Source organism: Musca vetustissima, unplaced genomic scaffold (assembly GCF_032173495.1).
Source record: "Musca vetustissima isolate MV318-11 ecotype Yass unplaced genomic scaffold, APGP_CSIRO_Mvet_v1 utg19304, whole genome shotgun sequence".
NCBI classification, from domain to species: Eukaryota; Metazoa; Arthropoda; class Insecta; order Diptera; family Muscidae; genus Musca; species Musca vetustissima.
In genome coordinates this window covers 109270-136994 of record NW_026873964.1, presented here as the reverse complement: position 1 = coordinate 136994, position 27725 = coordinate 109270, and the positions used below count along the sequence as shown (strand labels likewise).

Here is a 27725-nt window from a genome sequence, read left to right as displayed (position 1 = left end):
ATGCTGAAACTACGTAACAACAACAACAACGACGATGAGGATGAGGAGCATAAAAAAATATTTCAAGAGGGTGAACAATTTTGTGTGCAAGTGTATGTGTGTGAGTGTACTTGCTGTGGCATGCTGTTGTTGTATTCTGAATGCTACTCCTGCTACTGCTGATTTTTTTCTCTTATTTTTTTTTAATTCATTCTCCCTTTTCAATTTAATTAAAAAATGTATACATATATAAACCAAATTAAAGTAATGAAATTTAATGTGCAACAACGACGACAACAACAGCAACAAAAAGTTGCTGTTAATTTGCATGAACATTTTCTGGGCCATATGTGGCAAGGCAGTGATGTGGTAGGTTACATACTGGTGAGGGGGATAACAGTCAGTTCGGAAATGATGGAAATATTTTTGAAAAAATATTCAAGTGTAATTCTGACTAACTCAGATAATGTAGATAATTTTTTATCCTATTTAGATAATGTAGATAAATGTTTATCTGTTTGTATTCCAGCAGATAATTTTATATACGATTAACTTTAATTAGTTATATCCTCAACAATCGGTATATAAATAATGTAGGCCTCTAAATTATCTATGCCCATAAAAGTTCTTAAATGTATTATCTACACCCTTAAAGTCCTAGATAAATTATATATGCCCTTAAAATCTCCCAGATAAATTATCTATGCTCCTTGACGACCCTAGATACATTATCTATACCCTTAAAAAATCTCCCAGATAAATGATATGCTTTTAAATAGTCCTAGATAAATAATATAGAACTTGAATGAATTATCAATGCAATTAAAAGTCCCTAGATAAATTATCTATAACCATAAAAGTCCCTAGATAAATTATTGTTGCCTTTAAAAGTCTCTAGATAAATTATATATGCCATTAGATCAATTATATATGGTTTTAAATAATCTTAGATAATTTATCTATACCTTCAAATCCTACGTAGAAAAATTATCTCCGCCTTTAAAGAAATATAATACAATTTTAAACCCCCTTAAATTAATTATCTAAGTCTATAAATCCCGCAAACCGTTTATATACGCCTTCAGAGTCCAATAGATAAATTATCTAGGTCTTTACTTTTTTTCTATGCCATTAAAAATGAAGTAGATAAATATACTTTAAAATCCTTCCATATAAATTATCAATGCCTCTAAATCCCGCAAACGAGTTATATAAGCGATCAGAATCTGATAGATAAATTATCTAGACTATAAATAATTTGTGTATGCTTTTAAAATCTCCTAGATAAATTATCTACGCCTTAAAGTAATTATTTATGCCATTGAAATTCCATAGATAAATTATCCACACCTTGATGTCATTAATTTTGCCTTTAAAAATCCATAGATAAATTATCTACGCCTCAAATAAGTTTTATATGTCTTTTTAACCACGTAGATAAATTATTTACCCTATAAATGAATTATAAACGCATTCAGAATCCGTTGGATAAATTATTTACACTTTAAATAATATTTCAATACCTTTAAAAATGTAGTAGATAAATTATCTAGGATTTTAATACATTTTCTGTGCCTCTAAAATAATCTAGATAAATTATGTAGGGTTTAAATACATGTTCTATGCCTTTAAAATACCATAGATAAATTATCTACACATTAAATAAATTGTTATATGACTTTAAAATACAGTAGATAAATTATCTATGTTTTAAATAATAGATAAATTATATACGTAATTATATATGTCTTTGAAAGCTCATAGATAAATTATCTAGCCTTAACACATTCTGTCTATTCCTTTAAAATGCCGTAGGTAAATTATCTAGGTTTTACACATTCTCTATACAAATAAAATGCCGTAGATAAATTATCTATTAGATATTTTATTCACGTCATTTAGATAACGTAAATAGTTTTTTTCACGTCTTCTAGATAACTTAGATAGATTATTTTCATCATGTAGATAATTTAGATATTATATCCATATTGTCTAGATAATGTAGATACTTTATCCACGTCATCTAGATAAATTATATGCTTATCCACATCATCTAAATAACGTAGGTACTTCTCACACGTCATCTACATGACGTAGATACTTAACAATATTATCTAGATAACGTATATATATTATCCACGTCATCTAGATAATGTAGATACTTTATCCGCAAAATCTAGTTAAAGTAAATACTTTATCCGCATCATCCAGATAATGTAAATACTTTATCCACATCATCTAGATAATGTAGGTACTTTGTCCACATCATGTAGATAATTTATCCACATAATCTAGATGATGTAGATACTTCTCGCACGTCATTTACATAACCTAGACAGTTTATCCACGTCATCTAGATATCTACATATTTTAGATGACGTAGATACCTTGTCCACGTCATCTAGATAATGTAGATACTTCATCCACATCATCTAGATAACGTAGATACTTTTCGCTTGTGATCTACATAACGTAGACAATTTATCCATAATATAACGTAGATACCTTTTTCATGTTGCCTAGATACCCTATATAATTTATCCACGTTATGCAGATAACGTAGATAATTTCTCCACGACGTTTGGATAAATTATCATTGTTATCTATAATATATACCAACTTTTAAATATCATCTACATAATACAGATAAATTATTTATTGATTTCCCTCGACAAAATTTACACTTTATCGACGTTATCTACAGAATCTGTTGACCTTATCCAAGCCTTACAGGTAACTTTAGATAATTTATCTGGACCATTTAGAAGACATATATATTTATTAAGCCTTCTATTTTACTTTTTGTGCATTTTTTTTAGATAATTTAGATAAATTCGCTTTCTTATCTAGATAACATAAATTACATTCAATATACATATATATTATTTATTTTCCGAATTTATTTATATAACTTTTCCTATATTATTTTAATGATATGGACATGTAATTTTTCTCCTCCAGATAACATAGATAAATTATCTAAACATAAGATACATTATTCATCCCATTAAAATAATCTATTCCCCCAAAATATGCACTTTCACACACACCCTTATCTGGAGCAATGACCTACTTCAAACCCCACCATGAATAAATTTTGTTGTATTTCCCATGAATAGAATTTTTGTTGTTGTTCCAAGCGCTCAAGTATCATCCGTTATCCTGCAGTGGCTCCATTCGTTCCTTGTTGTTGTTGCATATTTGTTGTATTGATACAAAAGTATATTAACCTAAACAACCGTTGGACCCCTTTATTTCCGAAGATGATGTGCAACGCAACCCATTGACAGGAACAGGAGCCCTCTGCGTATTTATTAAAATGCCTGCAACAATTTGTGTAACATGAAGTGGGAGGGAGGAGGAGTAGCAAGATAGGGACCAGGAGGATCAGGACGAAACTGAGTGGTGGTGGGAAAGGCTGCAGGGAATGTCGTTAAGGGCCACACACTTGATTGCGACAATATTTTCTATATTAACATTTTGTTACTACTGGGGATTTTTTTTTCTTCTTCGAATGCCTGACTACAGTTTGAAGAGCCGGGTTTGAATGCCTGGTTCGTTCGATGGCTGTCCTCATAGGTTTGTTGGGTTGTTTGGTTGTTCGGTTTTGTTGTAACGACTCTACTCTTGGGTTATTATGATAAATTAAAATTTATTCATGACCAAAATTAATTATACACCATTATTGTATGGAGCCAAGTAAACTACTAACTAACACACACGTACATAGTCACCCACGCACATTCTCACACACACACACCCTCGGTAACCTGCCCTCCTCGAATCGCATTCACATTCTATGCAAACATATACACATGATTGACTCTTTCTGCTTGCATGACTGTTTGGCAATATTCAACCACTTGAAAAGTTGAAAAATATATCCACTTCAAAATGAGGCAGGGTGGGGAAAGGGAGGAGGAAGCGAGGAGCAGAGGAGAATGAAAAACTATGCACTTGGTTATTAAGATTCTGTAGCCCGAGAGAGGGGGAGGGACAAACACCATTACAATGATGATGATGCATACTGGCGCTGGTAGGACCGACCTGCATATAAATATGTTATAACCCTTCAATGCATGACTGCCAGCCAGCCTCTCCTGCCCCTCCCTCCATCCCTTCCACCCTAACCAAGGATGTATGTCATTGCAGAATTTTTGCATCCGTCGTCATCGTTGAAATATGAATTGCTAGAAATTTGCTAGTCGTCCTTCGTTGAGTGTTGTAATAAAACACGCACACACACACCACCCAAACACCCCATGGAGGATGGACGAGGGTGCAGAAGAGGAGGAGGGGGTGCTGGAGAACTTAAACAGCACCCCAAAATGTTGCACCAAACCAAACATTCACAAGTAGCTTAAACTTCCTGTAATTTTATGACTACAAGTGTACACACTTGTAAGTAGTTAAGGAGATGAGTAAGCGAACGAACATGCAGAAGAAGAAGAAGAGGAAGCAGCAGGGTGCAAAGCAGAAAATCGGCGAGGGTGTAGTGTAAACAGGTTATTGGTGTGAAGGAAATTGGAGATTGATGTAGGAATTCGAAGGATATCCGTGGAATTTATGGGAAATGTGTATTTTCGTTATCTACATAACGTAGATAATTTATCTATGTTATCTAGATAATCTAAAAAAATTATCTATGATATAGAGATAATAAGGAAAATGTATTTTCATTGTGTAAATGTGGAAGACAACACATCCAATGTCAATGTAAAGCGTCTGTATAATTTATCTAAGCTATGTAGATAAAGCTGATAATGTATCTTCGTTATCTAGATAACAATATGAGATTTCCCGAAAGAATTTTTGTGGATGGATTTAAAACCATTTTAAAGTACAGGTGTATTTTCGTTATCTAGATAACGTAGACAATTTATCTATGTTATATAGATAACCAAAATAATTATCTATGATTTCCAGAAAAGGCGGAAAATGTACTTTCATTGTATAAACGAGGAAGATGACATATCCATGTAATGTAAATCATCTGGATAATTTATCTAAGTTATGTAGATAACGTAGATAATGTATCTTCGTTATCTAGATAACAGTGTGAATTTGACGAAATAATGTTTGTGTATGGCCTTAAAAATAATTTTAAGGTAAAGGTGTATTTTCGTTATCTAGATAACGTAGATAGTTTATCTATGTTATCTAATTTATTTCTATATTCTGGGTATCAACCAGATAAGCTGTAATGTTTAATTTCGTTGTCTAAATGTGATAAATTTGTTTTTACGTTATCTAGATAATGTAGATAATTTATCTTTGTTATCTAAATGATCTAGATAATTTATCGATGATATCTAGATAACGTGAATAAGGTATATATTTCGTCTAGACAACGAGTATAATGTATCTACACTATATAGATAACGCAGATAAATTATCCATGTTACCTATATAACGTAGATAATGTATATACATCATTTTAATAACGTAGGTAATGTATTTATACTGTGTAGATAATATTAATAGAGTATCTATAAGTTATCTATGTTATCCAAATAATGCAGATAATTTATCTACGTTGTCTAATGTATATAATATATCTACTTTATATACAACTTTAGATAATTTATCTACTTATTTATACAATGTAGAATATTTCTTCACCTTATCTAAATAATGTAGAAAATTTATCTACGTTATCTAAAAAATGTAGATAATTTATTTATTTAAATATGTAGATATATTTATCTTTGGTCCTTAAATAATGAATAATTTATCTACGTTATCTAAATAAAGTAGATATTTTATCTACGTTATCTAAATATTGTAGATAATTTATCTACATTATCTAAATAATATATAATTTATCAACTTTATTTATATAATATAAATAATTTATCTACATTATCTAAAAAATTCAGATAATTTATCTATGTTATCTAAATAATGGCGATAATTTATCTACGGTCCCTAAATTATGTATAAAATTTATATACGTTATCTAAATAATGTAGATAATTTATCTACATTATCAAAAAAATTTAGATAATTTATCTACATTATCAAAAAAATCTAGATAATTTATCTACATTATCAAAAAAAATTAGATAATTTATTTACGTTATCAATGAAACTTAGATAATTTATCTACATTATCAAAGTAACCTAGATAATTTATCTACGTGACCTAAATAATGTTATCTATGTTATCTAATAGCCGATCTACATTATCTATATGCCATGGATCATTTATCTACGTTATCTAAATGTTATCTGAATGTATATATGTAGGTGTATGTTATTTAATGACATAGGTAATTCATCTATATTATTTGGAATATATTGACAACTTATCTATGTTATCTAAATGCCATAAATAATTTATCTACGTTATCTGAATGTTATCTAAGGAAACCAGGTTATCTAATAGATCTGTAACATTAATTTCTTCATATTTTGTAATAAAATTTTTAAATTATCTAATTTAAAAATTAGATAATTGTCCAAATTTCTGAACCTACCCTCTTCCACAGAAAAAGTACCCTCCTGCAGCCATTCAAAATGTCGTCGCACACTTTAATATTAAAGTTGCTGTGCAATTTCTAGGAATCCGAAGTTCTCCCTATACCCTACCCCCTCTTCCTTCTTATCTTGCCTCCCCCTCACAACACGCCTGGGGGGCAATCTTGTATTTTGATAGTATTTTGCCGGAGTCAACATGCCAGTGCATGCTCACTTAAAGTCCTGATGAAGGAAACAATTCTCGCACATCAACTTACACTCTGTAAACAGCAGCAGCAACAACAACAACGACACCAAATCCAGTAGCTGGAGCCGTAGATGGCACAACAGCAGTTTATAGCCCCATTTTTTCGCTGTTCACATGCCTACGATCCGAGTTGGTGTTGTGCTGCCTAACGGAAAAGATGGAGAACAGTTTTTTTCCGCTTGCATGACATAGCCCAGCTACCACTACAACGGCACAACAGCAAAAAATACACACAAAAAACTTGAGTCCATTTTCGCCCATTAAGCCTTTAAGTGTTGTTCATATTTTTCATTTCGTGTTGTGTGTAAGTGGGGAGTGGGGGAGGATAGGGGGAGATAGGGGGAACCTGAGAGGATACCACTGTTGGCAAAACTACTACTGCAGTGTTTATTTTTATATGACTGGCAATGGCGACCAACAAAATATATGCACAGGACCCTTCATCCAGCAGTCAACACTCCACGTCGTTCTTCCGTTTTCCGTAGGATTTCGTTGTTGTAGTTTTTTCTCTCTCCCCCATTGCCTTCCTCTGAAATGAAAGTAAGATTGCTTGTTGTTGTTGGTTTTTGGTTTTGTAGTGTTACGGAGTAAAAAAAAATCTGCAAAAAACTAAGTGGTATTTCAACAATAGAAAAGGGATATCCTGAACCCCGGTCGCTTGGTGGTCGAAAACAACATAGGCTTCTAACAACAAAAACAACAGCAACGACAAGGTAAATGGGGATCTGGCAAAAATTCCAAAACCTTCGCACACACTACTCAACAAATTGGCCAGGAGGGGTCCTCTCCACATAGTTTGGTTTTCCGCTGTGAAGAGTTTAATCATGACAGCTTGCGGAGGATGGTAGATTTGCTCCACTCCCTTCTCTATCTTTCACGTTGCTTTCTTCTTAACAACCTTGTGTGATATGCGGCAAATGACCTGGTAATAGTAATAACAGATTTAGGGGTTATTTAAAAGGGGAAGAGAAAAATATGTTTAAAAAATCCACGCCTAAGGGTAGTCTTCAAAAAACAGGTTTAAAAAATCCACGCCTAAGGGTAGTCTTCAAAAAACAGGTTTAAAAAATCCACGCCTAAGGGTAGTCTTCAAAAAAATATGTTTAGAGAATCCACGCCTAAGGGTAGTCTTCAAAAAATATGTTTAAAAAATCCATGCCTACTGACCTAAGAGATCCTTTAAAAGTAGGTTTAAAAAATCCACGCCTAAGGATAGTCTTCAAAAAATTCAAAAATCCTCGCTTAAGGTAGTCTTTAAAAATTACTTACTTAGCTGGCTTGTGACAGAACTTTAGTTCCATAAGCCGAGCTTAGAAAAGATCTCCAGGCGCGTCGGTCTTTTGCGCAGTTTTTCCAATTTTCGGCGATGTTGTCTTCCACTTGATCTTTCCAACGTATTCTTAGCCTTCCCCTCCTGCGCGAACCATCAACCTAGCCAATGTAGTCGCTGCAGCTCAATACGTCTAACAATGTCGATGTCGGAGAATAGCTGGTACAACTCATGGTTCATTCGACGGCGATAATAACCGTCAACGCAGATTGGCCCATAGATCTTTCGGAGAATTTTTCTCTCAAACACTCCAAGAGCTGCCTCAGCTGCTTGCGTAAGTACCCATGCTTCAGATCCGTATAACAGCACGGGTAGTATCAGCGTCTTGTAGAGTGTAAGTTTGGTCTGGCTTGAGGTGGCCTTGCTTTTGAGACAAAAGTAGCATCGGTTGGCCATCACTATCCTTCTCCGAATTTCAAAACTGATGTCATTCGTTTTGTTTATGGCGGTACCAAGGTATATAAAATCTTTGACTACCTCGAAGCTGTAGTTCTCAAGTTCCACAGTTGGTCCGAGTCTACTGGACGTCTTGCGCGTTGGTCTTCTCGCCGTTTACTGCCAGACCCACTTTGGCATACTCCTTCTCAATTTGTTCAAAGGTGGCTGTTACCGCTCTCAGTGTTCGACCCATTATGTCGATGTCATCGGCGTAGGCGAGTAACATGTGTTGGTTGGTGTACAGAGTGTCATTTCTATTAATTTTTGCCTCTCACACAACAAATACTCACCTTGTCTGAATCCTCGTTTGGTATTAAAGGGCTCCGAGCCTAATTAATTTTGCAAGAATACCAAACGCAGATATGGCTTTATACAGCTCTGAACGGGTAGGGCTGTCGAATGCGGCTTTATAGTCGATGAATAGGTGAAATGTGTCGATGTGTTTTTCGTGGGTTTTTTCCAGGATTTGCCAGGTCTGAAGCCTCATTGGTATGGTCCAATAATGTCATTGACCATTGGCTTCTGTCGTTCACACAGCACACTGGATAGCACTTTATATGCGATGGGAAGGAGACTTATTCCTCCATAGTTGGCACATATCGTCTTATCTCCATTTTTGTACACGGGGCACAGGATGCTGAGGTTCCAATAATTGGGCATGCATTCTTCTAGCCAAATTGTACTAATCAGCTGGCGAATGCTCCTGACCAGCATCTGACCACCAGTCTTGAATAAGGGTAGTCTTAAAAAAATAATTTTAAAAAATCCTCGCCTAAGAATAACTAATTTTTACTTAAATTTAAACATTCCTTTAACATTATTTCAAATTTAATGTCATTTACACCCCCTTGAAATTATTCAGGATCTTGATGAAGTTTATGTTTTCGTTGTTGTTGTTTTTATCCTATCTTGTCTTGCTTATTTTTTGTCACAGTTGATAACAAGGTGAAATGTTGACTCGGTCATTTGAACTATGCCATTTACGATAACCATCATTTGCTGCAGCGTCTTCATTTGCTTACTTGCTTTCTTTCCCTACCCTCCTCACACCTCTGAACCCTCTCCAAGAAACCAGGATGCCATCCAAGATACCTCTCCTATCTCCCCTATTTTTTTCGCCAGCAAAATTTCTCTTTTTTTGTGTGTAAATCTTTCCCTGGCTGGCATCCTTCCTCATTGCCTTGCCACCGAGGTTGTTGTTGCTGTTGTTATTGTTGTTGTTCCTGCAGAAGCTTGCGTCTCTTATCTTAATGGGTTTTCTGGCTTGTTTTTAATTTCTATCACAGTTTTCAGCACCAGTCAACCCAGTCAGCCATTGCCATCATTATTCTCAATGCACCAACGAAGCCACCATGCAAACCATCACCTCCTATTCTGCCTTCCCCCCTCCTCGAAGAACCCCCCCATGCCTAAGGATGGGGTGATGATTACACAATGTATTACATTGCAATGCTGTACTGCAGCATTATTTTAAAGCTCTCATTATATGCAGGGTATTGTTGTTGTTGCTGCTGTTGTTATTCTTGTTGTCGTAGTTGTTGTTGTTGCTGGGCATTGCTGTTGTATTTATTTAAAACTGAGGACATCGTTACAAAAATGTGGCTGTTGTATTTAAACTCGAGGGAAAAATTTGGAGCTCAAAACCAATATTTTTTAAAAAGTTCTTGAAAAAATATTTTTTAAAAAAATCCCAACTAAGGGTAGTCTTTGAAAAAATATTTTTCAAAAAATTCCAACTAAGGCTAGTCTTAAAAAAATATTTAAAAAAAAATCCACGACTATTGGAGGTTCATGAAAAAGTGATTTTAAAAAATCCACGCCTATTGGAAGTAAATATCTTTGGCCCCACCGTCGGGAAATTCAGCCTACATGAAGAAACATCAGACAACGGTATTCGGTTGATTGTCTTCGCGGCAGCAAAAAGCATGGCAGTTAGCAGCACCAGATTCAAGCACACAAGGCCACATGGATTTCTCCCGATCGAACAACGAGAAATCAAATCGATCATGTTGTGATAGACGGAAGGCATTCATCCAGTGTTTTAGAAGTCCGATTGATCTGGGGAGCGAATATCGAGTCGCACCATTACCTTGAGGCAGCCAAGGTACGCACCCGTCTTAATGTAGCAGCAAAGGTGCGATCTAATGTAACACGGAAATTTGAAAGCACCCCTTGTCCCGATAATAAAATGGCAGAGAATTGCCCACCCCCTACAAACTGCAACAAAAGCAACACTTGGGTACCAAAGACCACCATCAAGAAATCCGTGGTACGATCAGGAGTGTCGTAATGCTACAGATATGAAAAACGCAGCGTATAGGGCAACCCTTGCGGACAGTAGCAACACGTAATGCGATGGAGAACTATCAAGGGGAAAGGAGAAGGCTTTAGTGCAGGCACATCTTCCTGTAGAAATGAAGAACGAAACCTGGTGACAGATACAGACAGCGTGCTGAGGATCTGGAAGGAAACTTCTGGTATCAAATAGTAGCGGTGAAGAGGATATCCCAGAACCAATAATAGATGACGGTATAGAGTGTATACCACCTAGCGAAGATGAAGTCAGAATAGCAATCAATCGACTGAAGAATAATAAAGCAGCAGGTGCCGATGGGTTACAAGCCGAACAATTCAAGACTGGAGGTCAGATGCTCGTATAGAGCATGCACCAGCTGATTAGTACAATTTGGTTAGAGGAATGCATGCCCAGTGAGCGTGAGCAAATCGAGATGTGCAGGAGTCAGAATGAAGTCCGAAAATTATACCAACGGGTAAAACACCAAACCGAAGGCTTTGGTGCAGGTACATCTTCCTGTAGAAATGAAGAAAGAAACCTAGTGACAGATACAGATAGCGTGCTGAGGATCTGGAAGGAACATTTTGAAAAACATCTGGTATCAAATAGTAGCGGTGAAGAGGATACCCCAGTACCAATAATAGGTGACGGTATGGAGTGTATACCACCTAGCCAAGCTGAAGTCAGAATATCAATCAATCGGCTCAAGAACAATAAAGCAGGTGTCGATGGGTTACAAGCCGAACTATTCAAGACTGGTGGTCAGATGCTGGTAAGGAGCATGCACCAGCTGATTAGTACAATTTGGCTAGAAGAATGCATGCCCAATGAATGGAACCTCAGCATCCTGTGTCCCGTGCACAAAAAAGGCGACAAGACGATATGTGCCAACTATAGAGGAATAAATCTCCTTCCCATCGCATATAAAGTGCTATCCAGCGTACTGTGTGAACGACTGAAGCCAATGGGTCAATGACATTATTGGATCATATCAATGCGGCTTCAGACCTGGCAAATCCACCATTGGACAGATTTTCATTCTGCGCCAAATCCTGGTAAAAACCCACGAAAAACACATCGACACATTTCACCTATTCGTCGACTATAAAGCCGCATTCGCCGCAGCCCTATCCGTTCAGAGATGTGTATAAAGCCATGTCTGCGGTTTGGCATTCCTACAAAATTAATACGGCTATGCAGGATAACTTTAACTGGCACAAGATTAGCAGTCGAAGTCGGATAGAACATCTCGCAGCTCTTTAATAACGAACGAGGATTCAGACAAGGTTGTTACCTTGTTGTTTGTCGTGTGACCTTTTTAACATCCTGCTGGATAAGGTCATACGGGAGGCAAAAGTGAACAGAAATGGCACTCTGTACACCAAACAACACATGTTACTCGCCTACGCCGATGACATCGACATAATGGGTCGAACATTGAGAGCGGTAACAGCCACATTTGAACAAATTGAGAAGGAGTATGCCAAAGTGGGTCTGGCAGTAAACGGCGAGAAGACCAACGCGCAAGACGTCCAGTAGACTCGGACTAACTGTGGAACTTGAGAACTACAGCTATACCTTGGTACCGCCATAAACAAAACGAATGACATCAGTTTTGAAATTCGGAGAAGGATAGTGATGGCCAACCGGTGCTACTATGGTCTGAGCAAACAACTCAAAAGCAAGGCCACCTCCTGCCAGACCAAACTCACACTCTACAAGACGCTGGTGCTACCCGGGCTGTTATATGGATCTGAAGCATGGGTACTTGCGCAAGCAGATAAGGCAGCTCTTGGAGATTGTTTGAGAGAAAAGTTCTCTGAAAGATCTATGGGCCGATTGCGTTGACGGTGAATATCGCCGTCGAATGAACCATGAGTTGTACCAGATATTCACGGACATCGACATTGTTAGACGTATTGAGCTGCAGCTAGGTCATGTTGTGAGAATGGATGGCAATGCCCCAGCCCAGAAGGCATATAAAAGCGAGCCTGCTGATGGTTTACGCAGAAGGGAAAGGCCGCGAAGTGGAAGAAAACATTACCGAATATGGTCTTTCAAATTTGAAAAACTGTGCAAATGACCGAAGCGCCTGGAAAGCTTTTTAAAGCTCGGTTTATGGAACAAAAGTTCTGTCACAAGCCAGCTAAGTATGTAAGTATTGGAATTAGATCATGAAAAAATATTTTTCAAAAATCCACGCCTCATTTTTTCCTCGAGTGTACAGCATCTCATGAATAATAAAACCCTAAAAATCAGCATTACATTTTGGGGGTAAAAATGCATTTCGCATTGCTGGCGGACCTGGGCAAGGAAAGCAATGAGAATGATGAAGTTTCTACTTCTACTGCTGCTGTTGCTGCGGCAGATGATGTCGATGCCAATGCGGCCCGATGATTGCAGTGATGATGTTACCGATGATGGCTTTTTCACTTGTTCATGTGTATACATTAATAATTAAAAATATTCCTGCGTTGCATTCGTAATCCGTTTTTATACCTTTGCTGTCCTGAACAGCAAACTCTACTTCGAGCAACAACGATGGCGAGGCGGCTATGTCTTTGCTACAGCCCATGATGTTGTTTATTCTGATTCGGAGCTGTTGTATGCTATGGCATCATTATTGTCGTTGTTTTTTTGTTTTTGTTTCTGTTTTTATTTTGTGTTTTTGTTTCGGAATACAGATACTGCTTCGGCTGTTGTTGTTCTTGTTGTTGTTGTTTTTTGGTTATTTGTTAAATAGTCAACTATAAACACAGTATAAGGAGGTATGCAGGCAGACCTTGCTCTGGGTATGGAGATACCACCTCATCTGTATTTTACCCCACTTTTTGCGTTCATGCTTTCGTTCTTATTTCCTTGCCTTGCCTTCACAACCCCTCCTCCTTCCTCCCGATTAATGTTTATGTTAATTTTGTCGTTCTTGCTGCTGATGATGATGGCGATACTGCCACTCTGCTGACTGGCAGTGCAAGTAAATATTTTACTGGTAAAGACAGTGTTGCAATTACTGTGGCCCTTACACAAATAATTATCAGGGCATGAATATCATCCACATAAAATTCCTATACTCACATCGAAAACAATATTTTTTATATCCGAAAAATTTCCAATTTCCATTTTTTAATTACGATCCTAATAATTTTTTTTTTTTTTTTGCTTTGGAAACTAAATTAAAAATGTGATATTTCATCATCAAATTTTTATTAAATTCCCGTACCCTGCCTGCCTCGGCAAACTTGTGATAAATATTTATGCAGCTAAGTGCAATAGATGTGCTGACGTTGCTGGCGTCGTCTAGTCACTCAATGCTGACTGCCAGCCTGTAATCATTTCTACTTCAATACCGACATTTTTATCAAGAATTCTACGGCAGTGTAATACAATTTTCTGCATTCTGGGTGAATTTTTAATTTGAGCGGGAGGAAGGTGGATTTGTTTTAAAGGACATTTTAAAGGAAGAGAGAATTAAATGTTGAAAATAACTTTCCTCAAAAAATTTAAACAATTCCGTCCATATTTGGAGCTTGAAAAAATATAAAAAATCCACGCCCTTTGATAGGCTTCAAAAAATAACTTTAAAAAAATCCACGCCTTGGGATAGGCTTCAAATATAAAAAATCCACGCCTTGGGATAGGCTTCAAAAAATATCTTTAAAATATCCACGCCTTGGGATAGGCTTCAAAAAATAACTTAAAAATCCACGCCTTGGGATAGGCTTCAAAAAATATCTTTAAAAAATGCACGCCTTGGAATAGGCTTCAAAACATATCTTTAAAAAATCTACGCCTTGAGATAGGCTTCAAAAAATATCTGTAAAAAATCCACGCATTGGGATAGGCTTCAAAAAATAATTTTAGAAAAATCCACGCCTTGGGATAGGCTTCAAAAAATATGTTTAAAAAATCCACGCCTTGGGATAGGCTTCAAAAAATATGTTTAAAAAAATCCACGCCTTGGGATAGGCTTTAAAACATATCTTTAAAAAATCCACGCCTTGGGATAGGCTTCAAAAAAACTTTAAAAAAATCCAAGCCTTAATATGGACTTCAAAAAATATCATTAAAAAATCCACGCCTTGGGATAGGCTTCAAAAAATATGTTTAAAAAATATCCACGCCTTGGGATAGGCTTCAAAACATATCTTTAAAAAATCCACGCCTTGGGATAGGCTTCAAAAAATATCTTTTGAAAAATCCACGCCTTGGGGTAGGCTTCAAAACATATGTTTAAAAAATCCACGCCTTGGGATAGGCTTCAAAACATATGTTTAAAAAATCCACGCCTTGGGATAGGCTTCAAAACATATGTTTAAAAAATCCACGCCTTGGGATAGGCTTCAAAACATATCTTGAAAAACTCTACGCCTTGGGATAGGCTTTAAAACATATGTTTAAAAAATCCACGCCTTGGGATAGGCTTCAAAACATATCTTTAGAAAAATCCACGCCTTGGGATAGGCTTCAAAACATATGTTTAAAAAATCCACGCCTTGCTATAGGCTTCATAAAATATCTTTAAAAAAATCCACGCCTTGGGATAGGCTTCAAAAAATATCTGTAAAAAATCCACGCCTAGGGATAGGCTTCAAAAAATATCTTTAAAAATCCACGCTTAGGGATAGGCTTCAAAAAATATGTTTAAAAAATCCACGCCTTGGGATAGGCTTCAAAACACATCTTTAAAAAATTCACGCCTTGGGATAGGCTTCAAAAAATATCTTTAAAAAAATCCACGCCTTGGGATAGGCTTCAAAACATATCTTTAAAAAATCCACGCTTTGGGATAGGCTTCATAAAATATTTTCTAGAAAATCCACGCCTTGGGATAGGCTTCAAAAAATATCTTTAAAAAATCCACGCCTTGGGATAGACTTCAAAAAATATCTTTAAAAAATCCACGCCTTGGGATAGGCTTCAAAAAATATGTTTAAAAAAATCCACGCCTTGGGATAGACTTCAAAAAATATGTTTAAAAAAATCCACGCCTTGTGATAGGCTTCAAAAAATATCTTTAGAAAAATCCACGCCTTGGGATAGGCTTCAAAAAATATCTTTAGAAAAATCCACGCCTTGGGATAGGTTTCAAAAAATATCTTTAGAAAAATCCACGCCTTGGGAAAGGCTTTAAAACATATCTTTAAAAAATCCACGCCTTGGGATAGGCTTCATAAAATATTTTCTAAAAAAATTCAAAATATTTTCTAAAAAATGCACGCCTTGGGATAGGCTCCATAAAATATTTTCTAAAAAATCCACGCCTTGAGATAGGCTTCAAAACATATATTTAAAAAAATCCACGCTTTAGGCGGATTTCAAAACATATTTTTAGAAATCCTCTCCTTAGAATAAAATCCTCGCTTGGTATAGCCTTCAACAATTTTTTTTAAAAAAATCCCGCCTAAGAGTAATTTTGGATTTTTTTAAATCCATGCCTATGATTAGTCTTGGATTTTTAAATCCACGCCTATGAGAAGGGTGCGCCAAAATTCGCTCGCAAATGATTCAAAATACATTCTTTTCGTTTTGTGCTCATTTTGCGAATGAATTTATGGCGATAAATTCTTTACCAACATTTATTGGTCAGTTGATAATTCCGAAACATATTTCTAAAAAATCCAAACCTATAAATAGACGAAAAAATATTTTTAAAAAGACCTCATGTGTTGCGAGTCCTTAGAAAATTATTTTAAAATAATCCCTGATTACAGCAATTATTTGAATTTCGATTTAGGTGTGATCTAGGGCGTATACATACTGATATCAGTCATACGCCACCTGGACCCTATATGGCGTATGATTGTTGTCACTATGTATACGCATTAGGTTCTCAAAATTTATTTTTCCCAATTTTAATGCAAACTCTTTGGAATTTCTAATACCAAATGATCTCATTTCTCTCAAATCCCAGCAAATTATCCTTTTCAAATCCAAACTATTGAATATTATTACTTATTTACTTGTTTCTTCATGATGTTATGCCACTTAAAATGAAAAGGCTCAACACACACAACTACATGCTACATGATTTGATTCCTAGAAATTACTGTTACAAGGATCTCTTTTACGATATTACTTGGCACAAGCTCAGCATGTTTTATCTACTCAAGTGCTTGTTCACATTACTAGCAACAACAACAACAAACAGTAGTAGCAACAACAAGCAGCAGTTGTGACTCTTGACTAGATTATGACATATAATTCATAGTTAGAAGAAGATTATAGGGCTCTTGTGTGGATGTGTTTTGTTACTTAGGGAGGGTAGACGACAAGCATCGTCGTGACTCTCTGGGTTCCGTTTGCTTCAACCCCACCCGGCAATTCACATAACATATTGTTGCTATGATAGATGTATTCCGTAGGGGGTGAGGAAAAAGTGCAAGGAATAATTTTATTATTTTCAACGAAAGTTTGAAATAACGTGACGAAGAAGAGGAAGCTGAAGCTGATGGTGGAGGAGAAGGACATCCATTGCAGTTATGACACCCACATATAAATATTATTATACGCATTATTTTTTTAACAGGATACTTGGCTAGCACTAGAACCCACTCAATTGGTTGGAGGCAGCAACAGCAGTTGCTTGCATTACAGGCACTTCACCTACCATCCTTGGCTAACATCTACCCTCTTCGACCTGGCATGCATGATGTAGCATTATAATATGCACCTCCCTCCCATCTTCCACTATAGGGGATAAGGATAATCATTCACATGCTGAACAATATTTTTTTCCAAAGAGGTTCGAAAGAGGTTACAAAAATGTTGTTGTTACTACCTTGGCTAACGGATAAAAAAACAAATATTTCCAAGGAAAAATCCATGGACCCAGCTCTGAAAAAAAGGAGAGTGGTGGGCAGTAGGGTAGGGTGGTGACTACTTGATATTGTTGTTATTTTTTGTTTATTATTATTTTTTGTTTACGACGTGCCTATGCGTAACTTTTGCAAATGATGCTGACGTGTTTTTCTGTTGTTGTTGGAGTTGTTGCTGCTGTTGTTGTTTGTTATTATTGTTGTTGTTTTTAGTGCGTATCCATTTCATTTTTGTGTAATCAGTGTAACAGCCAGCTCCAACCCCACTTTACCCTTTGTTTACATTACTGCCAAACCAATTGCAGGCTTGGCTGCATGGATGCGTCTCGGAGGGTGGTTGAAAGAAGAGACCTGCCTGCTTAACACGCATGCAATACTTGCACATATTACAAAAAAAAACACACTGCGTCGATTTTTTTTGCATTTTACAATGCAGTGCCAAGCAACAACAACAATATCAACAACGCCAAACAAAAGTAGGGAAACATTTTAGCTCGTTGCTGAGGGATCATATTTTGTAGGTTGTTAACTGCCAAGTAGGTATTGTTAAGTACTTAGCTTGTAAAGAGATTTCTTATAATTTAAATTCTTGCATAAACATGATGGGAGAGCAAAGAAGAAAACCCTACCAAATAGGGTTGAAATAACATGAGGTTTATATATGAAAAAACGACTTTGTATTATAATTGTATAGCAATGGACCCCCTACAGATTTCAATGAACCTGGGCTACTAGAAAATAGTTTTAAGGGTCGTAAGTAGATTTTTTTTATTAAAAAAAGCAAAATGGGAAATACCATTTTCAAACATAAAAAAATATTGTCAAAAATCCACGCCTAAAAATTATTTATAAAAATTTATTTATAAAACCTTAGTCTAAAAGTAGGTCTTAAAAATTGTATTAAAATATCCTGACTTATGGGTGAGCTTACAAAAATATATTTGTTTAACAATCGAGACCTAAAATTGGCCTTATGTAAATATTTAAAAAAAAAATCAGGTCTAAGATGGATCTTACACGCATATTATAAAAAAAATCTAGGACAAAATATTTTCTTTTTCAAATTCAAAACCAAAGGTTGCTGAAAAAAATATTTGAAAAAATATTTTTAAAAATTCTGACCTAAAATATTAAAATAACAGACGTTTCTGGTAGGTCTTAACTTAGAAATTGTATTAAAATATCCTGACTTATGGGTGAGCTTACAAAAATATATTTGTTTAACAATCGAGACCTGAAATTGGCCTTATGTAAATATTTAAAAAAAAAATCAGGTCTAAGATAGGTCTTACACGCATATTATAAAAAAAATCTAGGACAAAAATATATATATTTTTTTAAATTCAAGACCAAAGGTTGCTTCATGAAAAAATATTTTTAAAAATTCGGACCTAAAATATTAAAATAACAGACGATTTTGGTAGGTCTTAAAAATATGTATTTTTTTTTTAAAATACACGCTTAAAGTTGCCTCATGAAAATCGGTCTAAAAAATCCGGGTGTAAGGTTGGTCTTACAAAAAAAAAAATCAGACCGAAAGGTTGGCCTATGAAAACATATTTTTTTTAAAGCCAGGCCTGTTGATAGTCTCTAAAAAATATTTTTAAAAAATCCACTCCTTTTGATAGTCCCTAATTTTTTTTTTTTAAAATCTACACCTATAAATAGACGAGAGAATTTTTTGAATTTAGATTTGTATGAGTTGTTCGCTTAGGGATGATATAGGGGGCATATACATGTTGATAGCAGTTATACGCCACATGGACCATATGACCATATAGCGTATGATTGTTGTCACTATGCATACGCTCCAGGTTTTCAAAAAATATTTTTGGTACTTTTTATGCAAAATACTTATGACTTCCCATTCCATAGCATCCTCAAATTCTAACAAATTATTCAACGCATGTGGTTGACTTAAGAAATATATTTTTTGAAAATCCTGGATTATCTTACCTACATTTAAATTCACTCATAAAGATGTTTTACGAAAATATGTTTAAATACCTAAGATTTTTTTTAAATTCTGGCTAAAATTTTTACTAAAGGTTGAATTACAAATATATTTTTTGAAAAATCCAGTCCTATAGCTATTTTCTGAAAATATTTTAAAAAATTCTGACCAGGTTGGTTTTCCTAAAAAAAAAAATTGTAAAAAATACTGGCCTATTGTTGACCATTAAATGGGATTTTTTTAAATAATCCAGTCATAAAATTTTCATTACAAAAATATTTTTCAAACATCCAGACCAAAAATAGCCCTACAAAGTTACAAAAACATTTATAAATAATTCAGGGCCTAGAACTGCTTTTAAATCATTTTTTTAATATCAAGATTTAGGGTTAATTTCAAAAATATTTTTTCCAAAACTTCAACTTAAAACGTATTTAAAAAGCTTGGCCTGGAGCTGGCCGTACAAAAAAAGGTTCCAAAAACAAATTGTCTTGTTCTCTTTAAAAATTGTAAAGAAACTTTAATGTTTAGAAAATTAAAAATCCTAAAATGTTTTATTGAAAAATCTACGCTTACAAAAAATCCTTCAGAATAATTTTTAAAAATTGAATATATTAAAAATGCCTAAAAAATCTAGTCCTTAAATTCCTTTTGTATAGAAAATTAAAAATATTGATAAGAGGTCCTCATGGCGTATATGTGATGACAATAGTTATACGCCCTATAGCACACTCTCATTTTTTCGCATAGGAAATATGTCGATATCTTCAATCCTATCTAAGAATAGGTATAAGAGTTTGTAGTAATTTCAGTCCATTGCCGATTTTATATACCTTAAAATATATAAAATTTTAAAAATGTACATAAAAGGGTTTTTGGCGTATACGTTTTGCCAATAGTTATACGCCTCATAGCACAGTTTCATATATGAGTGCTTAGAATAAAATTAAGAGTTTTGCTTACCTTTTTTTAAATACGCTAAAATATCATTACCAATATCTTCATCCCTATTTAAGGATAAATTATAAGGGTTTGTTGTTATTTCAAAATGCTGTGTTTACCTTGCCTATTTACTTTCTGGTTGATGAAGTTTAAAGAAAAAATTTTTTTGAGAGAATGAGAGAACATCTGTCTATCTATTGGTGTTGTAATACAGCATAGGTGTAAATATTTACATTAGGAAAAATTACAGTTCGCAAAAGAAGATAAAGGATAACAATATTTTTTTTTAAAGAGAAATTAGTTTTAGTAAATTTTTAGGAATCCTGAAGTTGTAAAAACATGAAATTGTTTCGAATTTGTAATTTAAAAATTAAGAAAAAAGTATAATTTTTAACATAGCAGTATGGATCCACTTCTTGTCACATTTTATTAATTCAACCCAGTAATTGCGATTATCTTTCGTAACGTCTTTAGGATACAAATTTCAATATTTTCTTTATTTTCAATATGGAATATTATGTCGTAGATGTGAAATGCACTAAGAAAAAATATAAATTTTAATGTAAAAATGAGTAAATAAAATAATGAGTAATACGATAAATAGAATATAATACTTTAAATTCCATGCGACTTCAGGGCGTATAAGTAACGACAATACTAATACGCACTAGTAGACCAATTTATTATTAATAGAGATTTCTAAATATTTTTGTATTATTTAAAATATTCCACGCTTTAAAAAATATTTACACAATCAGCACTCATTGCGGGTCCATAAAATATAATATTTTTTATCGTTTCCTATTTTTTTCAATTCCCACAACCAAAATTTTTCCTCAGTGTTCCAATGCCTGCATATTTAAAGTAAGACATTATGTAAATGTTATGTACATACCAATGATATATATGTGAAATTTTCGACATAAATACAAACACACACACACAACAATATTACACACAATTCATTGCATTCTTATATACATTTTCCCTTCATAGAAATACATACCTACATATATATTTATATATAGAGTAAATATATATAATATTGTGTATATAATAACATTTTAATTGCACAGTGTTAGGGAGTACAATAAATAATAGGGACCACAATTGTTCTACAAAACAGCAAAAAAAAATAATGTTCCCCATGATCCACTTCTTTACCCAAAACCATGAAATTGGGTTATTTCCTGTTTTTACTTTTTCCTGTAGACCGAAAGGATAATTTACGTAGGAGGAAGAAGTAACCGCTTCAGTTGGTTTTTGTTTTGGAAGGGAAATAATTATAAACTTAGTCAACACCATAGGACCGTTAACACTTTAAAAAAGCTAGCTTTAAATAATATTTGGGGAAATTTCTCAATTTAAATGAAGACGTATAAGTAACGACAGTAATCATACGCAGCATAGCACTAAGGAAGATTAAATTTTTTCAGGCTAAAATTAAACGTAGAACTTTTAAAAATATTTTTTAAATGTCTAACACAGGGAGTGGAATTTTTAAAAATATTTTTATAGGACCTATCACAAGGAGGATTTTTTTAAAATAAATTTTTCAAGCATTAACCCTATTTTTAAAGGTCTAACACAGGGAGTGGAATTTTTAAAAATAATTTTATAGGACCTATAACAAGGAGGATTTTTTTAAATAATTTTTTCAAGCATTAACCCTAGGCGAGGATTTCTTTTTAAAATTAATTTTTCAAATTAATCTATTATTAATTTTTAAATTAATTTTTCAAACTGTAATCCTATTATATATGTATGATTTTTAAACTTGGCAATCTAAGGCGTATACATGCTGACAGCAGTCATACGCCATATGGATCCTCATAGACCTAATTTGTATTAATTTTTATTATTAATTAAATTTTATTAATTTTCGTCTTCTCTATTTCTCTCTCTCTCTCTTCCAGTTCACAACAGTCTCACACCATCCTCACCGTCAGCAACCTTTTTCAATACACCCGCCACACTTCTATTCACCACCTATCACGATATCCAGGTGGCGAATATTACCAAACCCACCGGTGCACCACAAGTCGATGTCTTGGTCAAAGATTTAACCGAAACAATGGCCATCGATTTTTTCTATGCCAAAAATTTGGTATGCTGGACCGATTGTGGCCGCGAAACGATCGAATGTGTCAATACAAATACAACGGGCCCCATATTGAAGGCTCCCAAACAAACTGTGATATCAACGGGACTGGATAAACCTGAAGGCTTGGCCATTGATTGGTTTACGGATAAAATCTATTGGACTGATGGTGAAAAGAATCGCATCGAAGTGGCAACACTGAATGGAAAATATCAAAAGGTTCTGTTTTGGACAGATCTCGATCAACCGCGTGCCATAGCCCTGGTGCCGAGTAAGAAATTTCTCATTTGGACCGATTGGGGTGAATATCCGAAAATCGAGCGAGCCAGTATGGATGGTGATCCGACATCGCGTATGACCCTGGTCAAGGATAATATCTTTTGGCCCAACGGGGTAACTGTGGATTTGAAAAATGATTTGATATATTGGGCCGATGGTCATTTGAAATTTATCGATGTCATGAAATTGGATGGCAGTAATCGGAGGACGGTGGTCAACAACCTGAAGTACCCCTATAGCATAACCTTCTTCGACAATCGTTTGTATTGGACAGATTGGTCTCAGGGGTCTTTGAATGTGTACGATTTGATTTCATGGGAAATGAAGGAACTAATTGACACGCCTGAGGCCCCGAACTCGGTTAGGACATGGCATCCTTCACTGCAGCCGTATGAAGACAACCCTTGTGCCCATAATAATGGCAACTGCAGCCATTTGTGCCTGCTCAGTACCAATGCCCAGGGTTATAGCTGTGCCTGTCCGACGGGTGTGAAACTGATATCCCACAACACCTGTGCCAATGGTTCCCAGGAAATGTTGTTCATTGTCCAGCGAGGGCAAATTTCCAAGATCTCCTTGGACTCACCGGATTTTACAATTTTTCCCCTGCCCCTGGGTAAGGTGAAATATGCCATTGCCATAGATTATGATCCGGTGGATGAGTATATTTATTGGTCTGATGTGGAGGCCTATACCATAAAGCGAGCTCATCCTGATGGTACGGGTATCTCGGATTTTGTTACCTCCGAGGTGAGGCATGCAGATGGGTTGGCTGTGGATTGGTTGGCAAGGAATCTCTATTGGACTGATACGGTAACCGATCGTATTGAGGTATGTCGATTGGATGGTTCTGCCCGCAAGGTATTGATTTATGAGTACCTCGAAGAACCCAGGGCAATTGCATTGGCTCCCACTTTAGGGTGGATGTTTTGGAGCGATTGGAATGAAAAGAAACCGAAAGTGGAGAGGGCCTCTCTCGATGGTTCTGAGCGGGTGGTGTTAGTATCCGACAATCTCGTGTGGCCTAATGGCATTGCCCTGGATATTGAGGCCAAAACGATTTATTGGTGTGATGGTAAAACGGATAAAATTGAGGTGGCCAATATGGATGGCTCCGATCGCCGAGTGGTTATCAGTGATAATTTAAAACATTTATTTGGCCTCAGCCTCCTCGATGATTATTTGTATTGGACCGATTGGCAAAGGAGATCCATTGATAGGGCCCATAAAATCACAGGGAATAATCGTATCGTCGTGGTGGATCAATATCCTGACCTCATGGGGTTGAAGGTAACACGCCTGCGAGAGGTGAAGGGCACCAATGCCTGTGCCGTGAGGAATGGTGGCTGTTCCCACCTTTGCCTGAATCGTCCCAGTGATTATGTCTGTCGTTGTTCCATTGAATATGAATTGGCGAATGATAAGAAGACCTGTGTGATACCCGAGGCGTATTTACTATTCTCGAAGCAGGAATATATCGGACGGATTTCCATTGAGAATAATGAGGGGAACCATAATGATGAGAAAATACCCTTCAAGGATGTTCGCTATGCCCACTCCTTGGATGTTGATGTGGCCGATAAACGGATCTATTGGACGGATCAGAAATCGAAATGTATTTATCGAGCCTTTCTCAACGGGTCCTATGTCCAAAGGATTGTCGATGCGGGTATAATACGCCCGGAAGGTATTGCGGTGGACTGGTTGGCCCACAACATCTTCTGGACAGATTCGGAGGCGAGACGCATAGAAGTGGCACGTCTAGATGGCAGCAGTCGAAGAGTATTGCTGTGGAAAGGTGTGGAGGAACCGCGCTCCTTGGTGTTGGAACCCCGTAAAGGGTATATGTATTGGACAGAATCTCCCTCAGATTCTATACGGCGGGCAGCCATGGATGGTTCGGAATTACAGACAATTATTTCAGGGGCCAATCATGCCACCGGTTTGACACTGGACTCAGAGACTCGCCGTCTCTATTGGGCCACACAATCAAGGCCCACCAAAATTGAATCAGCCGATTGGGATGGTAAAAAGCGACAAGTCCTCGTCAGCACGGATATTGATGAACCTTATGCGGTCTCCCTCTATCAAGACTATGTCTACTGGAGTGATTGGAACACGGGAGATATAGAGCGAGTGCACAAAATCACTGGGCAAAATCGAAGTCTCATACACAGTGGTATGACCTACATAAGTTCCTTGGTGGTGTTCTATGGTCAGCGGCAATCGGGCTCGAATCCCTGTATGTTTAATAATGGTGGTTGTTCGCATCTATGTTTACCTCTACCGGGTAGGCGAGGTATGACATGTGCCTGTCCCACCCATTACACCCTGGCCAAGGATGAGGCCTCATGTATTCCACCCAAAAATTATATTATCTTTAGTCAACGTAATAGTTTTGGACGTCTCATGCCGAATACCACAGATTGTCCGAATGTTCCGCTGCCAGTGACGGGGAAAAATATTCGCGCTGTGGAATATGATCCCATCACACATTTTGTTTATTGGGTAAGTTCGGAGGTTTTGGGGAGAGAGAATGGGAATTTTAAAGTTGTTCTCCTTTGCAGGTGGAAGGCCGTAGCCACAGCATTAAAAGGGCCTTGGTAAATGGCACCCGAGCCTCGGTGCTGGTGGGTTCTGGTTCTCAACCCTTTGACATTGCCATTGATGTTATTGGCCGTTTACTTTTCTGGACCTGTTCTCATTCCAACAGTATTAATGTAACGAGGTGAGTAAAAATGGAAATTCGGGTCATGTGGCGTATGACTACTAACGTGACGTATACGCCATATAGACCTTATTTAAAAAGCTTCTACTTAAGCCTTAAGGACCCACAATAGGCGTGGATTTTCATTGCCTATATATAGGCGTGGATTTTTTTCTACCCATAAGTGTGGATTTTTAATGCAATTTTTTTCCAGTTCTAACCCTAGGCGTGGATTTTATTTTATTCTGCTATTAATCTCTTCCTTCTACCCATATCAGCTTTACCGGAGATGCCATTGGCGTAATTGATACCGGTGATTCGGAGAAGCCCCGCAACATCGCCGTTCACTCTATGAGACGTTTGTTGTTCTGGACAGATGTTGGCAGTCAACAGGCCATTATTAGGGCCAGAGTAGATGGCGCCGAACGTGTGGTATTGGCTTTTAAACTGGAGGGTGTTACAGCCCTGGCTGTGGATCAACAGACGGATATGATTTATTATGCTCATGGCAAGCGGATTGATTCCATGGATATTAATGGGAAAAATAAGTGAGTATCAAAATTTAACGGCTCAGATCCCAGGACCTTTTTTAATTATCGTGGTTTTTTTCTTTTCCAGAAAAATCTTAGTTTCCACTCACATAAGTCAGGTGATTTCCATTGCTGCCCTGCAGGGTTTTGTCTATTGGCTGGATGACAAAACGGGAGTTGAGAGAATCACCATTAACGGTGATGGCCGGCGAGCGGAAATGCAGCGAATGCCCCAAATCACAGATATTGTGGCGGTGTGGACTCCTGAATCGAAGTTGTTTAGAAATCACACTTGCCTACATGCCCGCACGAAGTGCTCACACATTTGCATAGCCTCCTCGGAGGGTCGAAGTCGGGAGATATGTTCCTGTCCGAAGAATTTAATGTTACTCGAAGATGAACAAAGTTGTGGTGCCTTGCCGGCATGTGGCCCCGATCATTTCACCTGTGCTGCACCTGTGGCGGGAGGTAGTGGAGCCAACACTGATATGAATAAAGATTGTATACCCGCTTCGTGGCGTTGTGATGGACAAAATGATTGTCCTGATAAATCGGATGAGGTCGGCTGTCCCTCATGTCGGCCGGATCAGTTTAGTTGCCAGTCTGGGGAATGTATTGACAAGGCCTTGGTTTGTGATGGCACCACCAATTGTGCCAATGGCCACGATGAGGCTGATTGTTGTAAGCGGCCTGGAGAGTTTCAGTGTCCCATTAATAAGGTAGGGTTATTGAAGTTCGCTTCGGATTTTATATCAAGGTATTAATTTTCTTTGTGTGTGTTTTTTCAGCTCTGCATTTCAGCGGCCTTGTTGTGTGATGGCTGGGAACAATGTGCCGATGGTGCAGATGAATCTGCTGATATTTGTTCTCAAGCCAATACCCGGCGCATGGCCCCCTCTTCGGATAAAAAGGCTTTTATGATACTGATTGTGGCCACCATGATTACCATCTTCTCCATTGTTTATCTTTTGCAATTTTGCCGTACCCGGATTGGTAAAAATCGCAATGAACCCAAAGATGATCAGGCCTCAGATCCATTATCCCCATCAACATTGAGTAAATCCCAAAGGGTTTCGAAAATTGCCTCTGTGGCCGATGCTGTACGCATGTCCACATTGAATTCAAGGACAAGTATGAATTCTTATGATCGCAATCATATCACCGGGGCCTCAAGTTCCACCACAAATGGTTCCAGCATGGTTGCCTATCCCATTAATCCACCACCATCACCGGCCACCAGATCTCGTCGACCATATCGCCATTATAAAATCATCAATCAACCACCACCCCCTACACCCTGTTCCACAGACATTTGCGATGAATCGGACTCAAATTATACCAGTAAATCGAATAGTAATAATAGTAATGGTAATACCAAATTATCCTCATCCTCGGCAAATGCCAACTCTTGTCAATATGGTTATGATAGTGAACCATATCCTCCGCCGCCCACACCACGCTCCCACTATCACAGTGATGTACGGATATTGCCCGAATCGTCATGTCCACCCTCGCCTAGTTCACGTTCCTCAACATATTTTTCACCGCTGCCACCACCACCCTCACCGGTACAGTCACCGAGTAGGGGGTTCACGTAACATTTCGAAATTTTTATGTAATTTTTTCC

The 27725-nt window shown here is 36.7% G+C and overlaps 1 protein-coding gene across 1 annotated transcript; it reads left to right on the top strand.

Annotated features, from left to right (window-relative positions):
* LOC133329621 (low-density lipoprotein receptor-related protein 6) lies at positions 1-27725 on the top strand. The gene is made up of 7 exons (XM_061538098.1): positions 1-100; positions 245-348; positions 22388-25369; positions 25429-25589; positions 25847-26116; positions 26187-26817; positions 26887-27725. Exons 1-7 carry the CDS (start codon positions 1-3, stop codon positions 27694-27696), a joined length of 5058 nt encoding a protein of 1685 aa, XP_061394082.1. The 3' UTR covers positions 27697-27725.